We start from the raw sequence: 10992 nt of genomic DNA on the forward strand, positions 1-10992 counted from the left end.
AACGCCAGCCTCAGAAAATCTCAAGGGTGAGGCTGCACAGACATCCCAGCTCCTGGTGGACAAGCAAAGGGTCTTACTGGGCAGGCATTCTGTTTTGAACCAGCAGGGTCTGGGGCCTAGTCAGAGAGCTGGCCAAAGGCAAGCGAGCAAGCCGCTGGTGGCCAGGCGGGGCCAGGAGGAGATGAGGCACGAGGCAGAGGCCTCTGCGGGGCCTGCGGCCTGCAACCTGGGGCCAGAGGGACTCCCTGCTGTGTGGTACCTACTGGCTGCCAAGGTCACTCCCCAAAACCTGAGATTTTCCCTTAAATTGAAGACTAGGGATCCAGGAATCAGTCTGGTGGGCCAGCCTGGCTCCAGGGGTCAAGAAGGGCCCCCTAAATCACTCAGGGCTCCCAGAGCTGCCTTTGAGGCAGAAATACAGAGCATCTTTGAGGACTCCTGTTCTGTCTGTGGAAAGGTGGGCAAAATGTTTAAAATACAATAAAAGCAAGGCCCGGGACACAAAGGGGTCTCAATCCCTGTTTCTTTGGGCTGTCTGTGGGGTGTCTGTGTGCAGGATTTCTGCAGAAGATAGTCCATTTTGTTAAGCCTTTGAATATTCAAATTGAAAGTATCGCGCAATCATTGATTGTCAAATCATGGGTTTCTAGAGGTTTTAAATACTTGGCATGAGGGGGGAAAAACTCAAACCTATACCCGAAGGTATAAAACATTAATTCTGTTTGTCTCCTGCTCCGGGAATCTGGGTGCAGCTGGATGCTTTGTGAAACTTTAAAAATGTTGCATCTCTGCTTCTCTCCCTGCACAGGGGCCCTGGGAGGCGCCGAGTGCCTGGAGCTCCAGCACCCAGCCAGCGCCCCAGCTGCTGCTGACCACGATGTCGGGTAACTGGGCTGCTTCTCCTGGGGTCGGGTCACGCGAGCCAGGGGCCTTGCGATCCGGGTGCCTTTCCACAGCTTTTCCTGCATAGAACAGAGAGGCACAAAGTCAGGTATTGCCAAGTAGGAGCCGGGGATCCCGAGAGGGCACGGGCCACGCTGTGGCCGCTCCCAGCTCGGGGCCTGCTCCCCAGGGCAGAGGCCCAGAGGCCGGCCTGGCCTCTGTGGACGTCCGCGTACCCCGATCCCCCAGCCGCCCTTCCCCTTGGCCACGGTTGTGACCCTGAGATGTGGCGCTGCGGACTCGGTGTGCCCAGAAGCGGCGGCGGGGGGAGCTAGAGGCTCACGGTGAGCCCGGGATGCGGGCCGCACGCACCGCGGGCAGCGCAGGGGTGGGCGGTGGCAGCCCCTCTGTGGCCCCGGGGCCGCGCCCCCTGCCCTCCGAGCCGCGAGCCGCTCGGGGAGCGCGGGTGGGAGAGACGGCACCGCCAAGAGGGCGCGGAGCCCAGGCCCGGCGGGCCAGGCGCGGGGCTCCCCGGGTCTGCGCGCCGAACAGCGCCGCCTCCTTTCCCCCGCAGACCCCCTCGCTCCCCCGACCCGGCGCGGGGGCTCCCTGCTGCCCGGCTGCGCTCTCCGCAGTGGCCAGGCGCGGCGCTGGCGGCCCTGCACTGGGGCCAGGCGCGGGGGCAGCCCGCGCGGCCGCGGGGAGCCGCGGGGCCCGGCCCCTCCCGCCCGATCGCCCCGGCGCTCACTCCAGGGTCGAGGTCAGGGCCGGAGCCGCCGGCGCGCCCGCGGCCACCCCAGATGGCGAGAGCTCGCCGGCCCGGCCTCGCGTGGCCCAGCAGCCCGCCGAGTCTCACCTGCTCACTGCGGCTCCGCCGGGTCGGCCCGGGGCTGCGGCCGCCCGCTCCCGGCGCGCCCGGACTCCCTCCCCGCCGACCCTCCGGCGCCGCTCGGCCTCCCCGCGAGCCGGTCAGTGCGGCCGAGCCCCGCCAGCCCCGAGGGCGGCCTCCCCGTCGGCTGCACCGTCCCCGGAGGCTCGGCGCGCCGCCGAGAGCCGCCTGCACCAGAAAGGGAGGGGGTGGGGAGCGGCGGGAAGGGAGAGCAGGAGCGGGGGCCCGAGGAGGGAGGAGGAAAAAGATGGAGAGCGGGAAAGGCGGAGAAAGGGGGCGACGGTGACAGGCAGAAGAGAAGTTCGGAGGGTGGGAGTGCCCCGGGCATGGTCCCTTCCCTGTGGTCGGTCTAGCAAGTTCCTCAGCGGCCCGAGGACAGGGCTCTCCAACGCGCACCTCCACCCACCCTGTCCGCCGCTCTCCCCGGGGCTGGCTTCCAGACCAAGGGCATGTAGAGGTTAGAACCTCCCCAGAAGCCTGCTTGGCCTGGTGAAGCCGGGACGCAGAGCTTCTTCCGCAAGGTGGGGGCATCACGGTGGGGTGGGGTGGGCTATCAGGGGCTCCTGCTTGCCCCGTGGGCCCCTTCCGGGCCCGTAATACCCGCTCCCACAAGGCAGGCTGGTCCCAGAGCCCGTGGTTCCCCTAATTGAGCCAAGGTGGTGAGCTTCCCTAGGCTGCTGTCCACATTCCGGAGCAGAAAAACCTGTGTGCTATTGGTCTAGCGATAGGGCCTAGCTGGGATGGGTGGCCCCACAGATACCCATAGGTTCTGCTCCCACTAAGGCCCTGAAACCTGCCCAGCTTCTCCTCATCCTTTGAAGTTGGAGAAATGTGGGGTTCCTTCCCACCTGTCTTTCAGCATTCTCTTTGCATTCTTCAAACCTAGAAACCTGGTCTCCTGCGTCATAGCCTATAACGAGGACCCCTCCCCCACATCCCAGTCTGACATCCAAACCTACCGTCGGACCACTGACTCAGTCGCTTTTCCCCCAGAAAAACCGAAGGTGTATCAAGGTGTCCGGGTCAAGATCACGGTGAAGGAGCTGCTGCAGCAGAGAAGGGCGTACCAGGCGGCCTCAGGGGGAACCGTAAGCATCAACCCTTCCCCGGGCTCCCCACCTTGCCTTCGGCCTCATTTAATCCTGTGTCTGGAAAGGTGTTGGAGGCCACACTAAGCGCAGTCACCATCCCCAGTCCTGGCCTTCCTCAGCGTCTTTATAACTTTTCTGCCCCTTACCCCCCCACCCCCCCCACTGGAAGCCCCAAAGAACAGGTAGAGAATGTCATGGGGTTCAGGATTTGGCAGGGAGCTCGTCCCTCACTGATCATAGTTGACTATAAACAGCTTGTTGGCCTGGTGCTGGGAGAGGAGCCCCCCGCAGCTAATGAGGTTGTTATGCTGGTAGGCAGACAGTGTGTGGGCCCTCACACGTGAAAAGAGAGTCTCTCGTGCAAAGAAAGTTTCTCCGTTATGTCATTTTAGCGAGCCCTTCAAGGAGACAATCTCTGTGCAAATGCCCCCTGCTTCTCATTCATATGAAACCCCGCCTCTGAGGTCATTTATCTGTAAGTCACCAGGCATAGAAGGTTCCCAGCAGAAATGGGCCATGTGTCTACAGAAGAGACAGCTCGGGGTATAAAATCACCTCCTTCGAATGAAGCCTTAAGCTGGTCCCCGTTATCGGGAGGTGATGTGGGCAGTCCTAAGGGTGCCCTGCCACTTTTTGTACTTTCTCAAGCAGACGGAGCTGCCACGAGTGCTCAGGGCAGCAGTGCTCAGGGCAGCAGCAGAACCAAATAAACTAGGCGGGGTTCTCCTCCAATAGAGGGTAATTCATTGCTGAAAGCCCTTGATCGTACCTCTGCCGGTGGGTTGCTTGTGCGCCTGCAGGATACGACAGCGGAGCCCGTACCACCAGTGTTAGGACCCGTCCCGTCTCCAGCTTATTGGCGTCCTCCCTGCAGTGGTTTTGGAGCCTGGTGCTGTTTGTGCACGATATTCGACTTTCTGAAATGAGTCTTTGTGGGAAGAGGCCAATGATACAGGGGTGGGGAGCACAGGTTCTAGAACCAGTGGCCTGGGTTTAGATCTCAGCTCCTCTGTGGTACGTGTGGATCCTGGAGCAATTACTCGGGGTCATCACCTGTGTCCACATCTTTCAGCTGGAGACGATAGGATTTTAGGAGGGTTAGATGAATTATGGCATATAAAGCACTTGTCCAAGTGCTTTCCATTTAGCAAGTACTCCATAAATGAGAGCTGTCAGTATCATGATTTGTGAAAAGCAACTAAAATTACAACCAAGAACCGAAAACCAGCTCCCCAGTCATGTCCATTCACTCCCTTTGCCCAGAGTTTCAAGTTCAGGTGCAAGCGTGCTGTGGTTCAGCCTGTACAACACAACTTTTACATTCATTGGAGAAATTAGTACGTAACTTTAGCTAACATAAAGCTTCCTTCCATTTGCAGAAGGTTTGTGCAGTGGTTAAAAGACAGCACTTTTGCACACTCCTTATTTCATTTAGTTCTTATAACAACCAGGTGAGGTAGACAGATGGGGATCTGCATGCTTCTAGTCCAGCTGAAGTTCAAAGTCTTAGAGTCACTTTAAAGGCAGAGCTAAAAACATGGCCAGGTTCTTCTTAACTCTTCGTGTAAAAACAAAAACCCATTCCCACCTATTGGTTCCCTAAATTCATCCTTCTGGTAGTCTCAACCATTAATTCCTTCAGTTCAGAGATGGTTATAAAATTAGTAAAACCAGGAACAAGAGAACTGGGAAACGTCTCTGATGCCAAAAAAAAAAAAAAAAAAAAAAAACACAGGATGTTCATAACAAAGTATAATCTTTCATTAAGGAGCCAAAGCTGCTCAAAAGTAAATGGTAGAATTCTGCTTCGATGCACCTGGAGAAGTCCCACTTGGGCATGATGATTTTATGGCTGTTGGCCTCTCGCAGGTTGGTTTCGCCACTGTCCCCCTGCGAGCTAACTGCAGGAATGAAAGCAAAGGATAAAACGTTTCACTTGTGTATCTGACCAGTATCCATTTCCTGGAGCTGTGTGATTTATCTAAGTTTTTTTTCTGAGAGCTATCAGCCCCTCCCCACCACCCCCAAGAACTAATAAAGCAGTCCTTCTGAACCAATGCCTTTTGGGGACACCTACAGCAAGGCTCACCCTTCTCGGCTTCCTGGAAGATTATATCAGCCCAAGTGCCCTCACAGGCGCAGGGAAGTAACACTGATGATTGAATCATGAGAACCAGCTATAAAACCCCTCACTCGGAACCATCAGAAGGATCTGGGATTCTAGGAAAGCGGTAAGGGTATACGCGCCAGGCAAGGACAGCGGCTGTCAGGGGACGGTGTATGCCTGCTTCCCGGTAGAGACCCCTTGGTATAGCAGAGATGATCTCCAATTTGTTCAATGATCAAAGGACACCTCTAAGGAAGCTTCAAGGCAAGGAGAGGGTTAATGATATCAGCTATATAAAGCAGGAAAGTATTTATCTTAATTTGTTATAGTCACAGCTGTACCCACCATTTGAAATCTTGAAGTCAATCATGAAGGGAAGTCATAGATTGAAGCGAATGGCAGGTGACAGACAGTGCCAGGAGAAAGGTGTGCATGTCAGATTTTTAAATTTGATTTAAAAAAATAACTTATTTCGGCCAGATCAGTTTGTAAACAACCCTATACACACACACACACTCTTTTACCTTTAGGAGAAAGGGAAACTTGAGTTAGTATTTATGAAAGGATATACGTTACCCTTCTTTAACCATTCCCCCTTTTTTTTTTTTTTTTAGCAGCCTGGATGTGTTTTTATAAATTGTAGAGTGGATTTTTGTGCTGTTTTGAAACCTAAGAGAAAGGTGCCTTTCTTTGTATTCTTGGGGTGAAGGAGAAAGTGAACCCATGACTGGAGAGATAATATCGAGCAGGAGACTGTAAACAGACCTGAGGGAGATAACGCGGGTAGGCAGACACACAGACCATTCCCGGAGAGGAATGGGGTTAATGTGAGCTCAGCCATAAAGCAGATTTTTTAAAAACCCACTCCTTCCAAGTCCTTCAGCTCAAGGTGCAGCCAAATATTTGCATAAAGAGCTGGTGAAGGATTCCAGCTTCCTGGTTCATGACATTACGGCATGGATCATTTTCAAAATTAACACCACCTCCTGCTTCAGCAGCGGCCGACAGCCCCAGAGGCACGGTGTATGGGAGTAAATATGCCTGTAATCCGAGAGAGAGAGGTGCGGTGAACTTGGCTTCCCAGCACAGAGTACGGAGCAGTGCTGGTCCCTTTAAACTTTAAAGGCACCATCTGAAATTTTTTTTTAAAGTCCTAAATTACTCAGTACAATTACCAGTTCAATTGGAAGGTACAGGCTGCTTTACTTTAAATAGTTAAAAGGGATAATCTCTTAAATTTCACTAAATCTCAGGTATTCGGGTAGAATAGTAAAAAAAAGCAACTCATACAGAGTTGAAAGACTGAGCATTACCTAGAATGTAGATAGGCTTCAGCTCACGGACGACAGCCTTAAGGACATATTTTCTATCGTTAACATTTCATAGCTAGTAAGCATGTGTGCCTACTTTTAGCTACCCGGGATTAGCAAAGTTAGGAATTGTGTCCTTTTGGGAGAACAAATTCCTAGGCTAAGCCTCCAGAGAGTATATGAAGATTTTGAAGAGAAGGATGGACTAAGTCACAGAGGGTTGGGATTAAATAAGTTTAGCTCTTATTACTTTTAAATTAAATTGTCTAATAGAAAGGCTGTTTACTGGGCATACTGGAACTATTCCATTCCTCTGCAATGTACAAATCATTTGAATTCATTTTTATCTACACTTAAATTTAAAATTTAAGTGGGAAAATCTATTGGGGGGGAAAAACCCAAGCAAACATAAAAACTGAATGGAAATAAAGTTGGTTGTATGTAATGACAACCACCTTTTTTTAGAAAAAAGAATCTGGCTTACCTTAGAGCAGAAGGCACCAAAGTACATGGACATGGGAACTGTTCATGGGAAAATGTCTTCACTTTCTCCTGAGAGCACTGAGTCCACGGTCATGTTCTTGCTTTGGCAGCTGCCAGGAGGCAACGGCGTCCACCTTTCAGACCCAGCCCCGCCATCTTCAGCAGGTCAGTACAACGCGTGTCACGGTTCCCTCAAAACCTCTTTCAAAAGTCCATCTCAGAAACGTCTCTCAGTGCTTGGTTCAGGGGTAAAGGTAGACTCCACCATTTAATTGGAATCCAACCAATCAGAAGGGGAACGGGGCATAGTGAGTCCAGGTCAAGCCCAGCAAGACAACAAGGGCACACTTTTGTCCTTCTTTCCCGAAATGTCTATTTGCTGCTACCTATGCTGTCCCGAGAGTTAGTTCTCTACATTTGCTCCAGTTTCTCATTGCCCAGTCACTGAACTTGACTAACAGATCGGAATTGTGTTCAGAAGCTTGTTGTCCTTTTTATGGGACTGTTAGATGGAATACAGGACACCCTCGGGTTCTCGAATAATGCCTTTGCTCCTGTTGATTTAGTGTGTAGCCACCGGCCGGGGCTTCCCTCCCCTTCCTCCCTCTCTCCCCGGGAAGCAACTCAAACAACTGCACATTTTCTCAGCCCCGTTCGAGTAACTGTATTACCTACGCCAGCCAGGAGGTAGGTGTTTCAGGAGCTCGCACACAACGAAACCTGTGCTTGTGGTGCTCACCCCTGAACGTGCCACTTTCTCTTAACCTTAAGGAACCTTGAGACTTCAAGGTTCAAGTGTTCTAGTGTCATCTAATGGATACACTCTAAACCTGTCTTCTCTGAGCCTTTAAGGCTGGCGATCAGAAATCGAACCTATTTACAATAAAACAGAAGAGGAGTCTCGTTTTCAGCATTCTGCATGATGGCTAGCTCACTTATTTTAGCTCCGTTAGCATGTGAAAATATTTCCTAAGGACACATCTTTGCTTTTTGTATTTTATAGCAAGCACTACTGATTCACTTTACATTCTTGGCTTCTATTTTTATCATTTGCATTGTCATTTGTATCACTTCTCCAAATTTAAGTTACTGAGAAAGTATGAAAAGGTTAGCAAAGCTACAAACCTAAATCAAGAGACTTGTTTCCCATGACCTCAGATGTTTTCCTAAAGCCTTCCTTCTGAGAGGTGAGAATTATTTGAACCACAGATGGGATGTCGATGCCTTATAGTCCAAGAAAGTAGAGTCTTGAGCCATTATTTGACTGTGACAATTAGACACAGGTTGGACTGTCATTCTTTTATTTGTGCCCTCGTCATATTTATAGCCACTTTCCACATTATTAACCAGATTTGAGCAACTGGGACTCAAATTCACTAGAGCAACAAAAAAACATCCAATTGCCTGCCTGTTTACTTCTCTAGAACTTCTTAAGCCCCTAACATGGTAAAATATTCAGAATGCAGTATTCTATTCAAAGTCGTAAGTGTAACTTTTAAACAAACAAACAAACAAAATCTCTCTTTTTCCCTTTCTCTTCTAGGGCTGTATTTGGAGTCTGAACCGGTTTCTTCCACATCCAATTCCTTTCAACCCCGAGAATTTTCCAGTTGTGTTTCCTGTGAAGAAAATATGAGCTGTATCGACCAGGTGTTTGAGTCCTACCTTCAGACAGAGACACACCTGGACCCCTTGCTCAATCCCACGCAGAGCACATCACCCTATTTCCCTGACAGCTTCCAAGCTGCCCCTTTCTGCTTTAACCAGAGCCTGGTAATTTATCTCTGTTCTTTGCAAAACCTGATTGTTGCCTCCTCCGGGGTAGTAAGGCTTTGTAAAGAGGGTTTCATCATCTCATGAGAAATCACACAGACCCTGTCAACTAAGAAGTCATCCAGGAAACAGCCCAGAAGCCACTTAAAACTCAGTGGGGGTCGGAGTAACCACACATGGCACAGGGCAAACCTTTGGGTACACACGATTATGATCTCCCAAGGCAGCTACACCCGAGTAAAGTGGTGTGAGCCCTTAAAAAGGTTTCCTGGCAATATTCATTGAATGTTTTCAAACTGTAGTGAAGGCATCTGTGAATTGGAAATCATTGACTTAAGTGATGGTCCTTGGATCTTCGAGTTCTAGAAAAGGACATTAAGGCTTTGTCAACATAGTACCAAACTGTCATCCCGATAACGGATTTTTATTTCATTTTGGCACTGAGCTGGTCCCACTAACTGGTGTTTTGGGTCTGGTATAGTCATGAGAACTCATCTGAGTCTGAGACTGCTAATAAAAAAAGAAGTCCTCTTACTTCAGAGAATTTGGATTCTCTATTCTTGGTGAACCTCACGTGTTTGAAAATGTGGTATCATTTAAACGCAGTAAGATTTCCATTAGTAAACACCAGTTGTTTGAGATGTCTTTTAGATACTCCTGTAGTTTTTTAAACCATAAAAAGTAAGTTGTTTTTTTTTAAATGTACATAATTTTTTCTTTTGGTTTGTCAAAAGTCCACGTAGGTATCAGACTAAATTTTTAGGATATGAGAAATTAACTCCAAGAAAATACACACCAGACCCCAGTCACCCAGCTCCCTTTTGGCTTCCAAAGAAGGCTTTCTCTGTAATAATTGTAGACCAGCTTAAGAGAAAGCGGAGGTACATTTCTCCTCTGGGGATAAGACTTCAGTGAGAGTAGTTGTACGTCTTGGAGTCTGCCAGACACGGGCACACTGAAGAGCCCAGTGGTACCTGAGTCTGGTTCTCTTTCCTCTCCACAGTTAAAGGTGTGGAGGAACATCCAAGGTGCCACCTGCAACTTCTACTGTGGCCCACAGCAAGATTTGACGTGCAGGTGACTTGAAGCAGAATGGGGTTTTGTGGTTTAAGAACAAAGCGTCCTCTAAAGTAGGGTTACAACAAAGGAAGCCAGTGAAGCAAGGCGATTTATTGTTGGGGAAGAAAAAGGCAAATATAGACTAAGGTGTCCTGAAATCATGCAGTCAGCAAATAAAATTACTTCTGCAGCCCTGGGTTGGGCTGGGTGTTTTGTTGTGTTGCACTGTCCCCTCCCTACTGTTCTTACTCTTGAGTTAATAAATCCTCTCTATTCAGCTTTTTGAATCCTGTCTAACTAATCAAGCTCTTTGTTCCCTGGCTTTTTCTAGACCCCAGGATCGTCTTTGGATTCCTCCACTCTGTCTGGTTCCTTAGACTACAGTTACTCACTGGCTCAGCTACCTGCGTGTGCCCCGGAGAATTACAATTCTTCCCCTTCTCTGGACCCCAGAAACTGTGGCTATTCCTCAGAAGAGTACTCCTACTCACACTTGCCCTCGTACACTCAGTACGACTGCTTCCCCTCTGCCGGCCCCTCGGTCTGCTACTGCGCGTCCTGTGAGGCAGAACACGTGGACACCCTCAGAGCAGCGGAGTGCTTTTCCTACCCCAGCACAGACTATGTGAACTTGGCCCCCTCCGCAGCTGTGGCCAGCGAGTTCTATAAAAGGGGAACAAACTGGGACATCTGCTATAGTTAATAGCAATTACATTACATTGGAACATGGCGTGAGTATCTCGGTACTTCGGCCACACCAAATGACAACTCGAAATGCAGCCTGTTAACAAAGTATCACAAAGCCCCGTTCCTGTGTCACATTTCCAATGTTCTGATGCTCGCTTAGGCATTAGTACCAAGTCGTCAGATCTGGTCTTCGTGCCACTCCTACTTTTTATGCTGACAGTTAAAATTGTTGTAGGGAGTGTTCAGTTTTCCTTTTCTATGTAACGAACAAATTCTAATTTTTTTAACTAATAAATTTTGTATTATTAAACGTTGGCTTATTTTTTTTTTAATTTTCTGATGAGAGTTTCCTGTTGCTTTGACTAATGCCAATTAATTCTGGAAATCACCAGTTACTTCTCAATATTTTAATCTCACTAGTTCATGAATTTTAAATTACTTTAATTTGGCGAGTTGCCTGGGCTGTCATAGGGACGGAGGGTAGACACAGCTGTGATGGCCGAAAGCAAGAGGCAGCCTCACCTCCAAACGAGGGTGTACATCTTGGAGCCACATCAGAGAAAGACATTTATGAATCATTAGCTTCTTGTATCTAACATTAGTCAACGAAATATTAATATGTCCAAAAGTCACATCTTGCCTACAGCAATATTAACCCATAGATCATTCTTTTTCATGTCCAAAGTGTTGTTTTGTAAACTTTCTGGGCAA

The 10992-nt window shown here is 49.3% G+C and overlaps 1 protein-coding gene and 1 long non-coding RNA gene across 5 annotated transcripts; one reads left to right on the forward strand and one right to left on the reverse strand.

The window, feature by feature from the left end:
- Positions 1–639: 639 nt before the first annotated feature.
- On the reverse strand, positions 640–6897 carry LOC106005543. The gene is made up of 3 exons (XR_001178968.2): positions 6764–6897; positions 3632–4763; positions 640–962 (listed from the first exon to the last, which is right to left on the reverse strand). It is a non-coding gene; the product is annotated as an uncharacterized LOC106005543 (long non-coding RNA).
- Positions 757–10591, forward strand: COLCA2 (colorectal cancer associated 2). Of its 4 annotated transcripts, none has more exons than XM_013054815.2 (5): positions 757–884; positions 2765–2859; positions 6745–6927; positions 8306–8535; positions 9926–10591. In XM_013054815.2, exons 1-5 carry the CDS (start codon positions 757–759, stop codon positions 10295–10297), a joined length of 1008 nt encoding a protein of 335 aa, XP_012910269.1. In that variant the 3' UTR covers positions 10298–10591. The 4 variants fall into 4 exon arrangements, with proteins under 4 accessions (XP_012910269.1, XP_004749830.1, XP_044933482.1 ...); XM_004749773.3 differs by having other exon boundaries at positions 790–884; positions 6873–6927; XM_045077547.1 differs by lacking the exon at positions 757–884 and adding an exon at positions 1896–2292 and having other exon boundaries at positions 6873–6927.
- The last annotated feature ends 401 nt before the right edge of the window (positions 10592–10992 follow it).

Source organism: Mustela putorius, unplaced genomic scaffold (genome assembly GCF_011764305.1).
Source record: "Mustela putorius furo isolate JIRA1106 unplaced genomic scaffold, ASM1176430v1.1 tig00000198_pilon_pilon_pilon, whole genome shotgun sequence".
Taxonomy (NCBI): domain Eukaryota; kingdom Metazoa; phylum Chordata; class Mammalia; order Carnivora; family Mustelidae; genus Mustela; species Mustela putorius.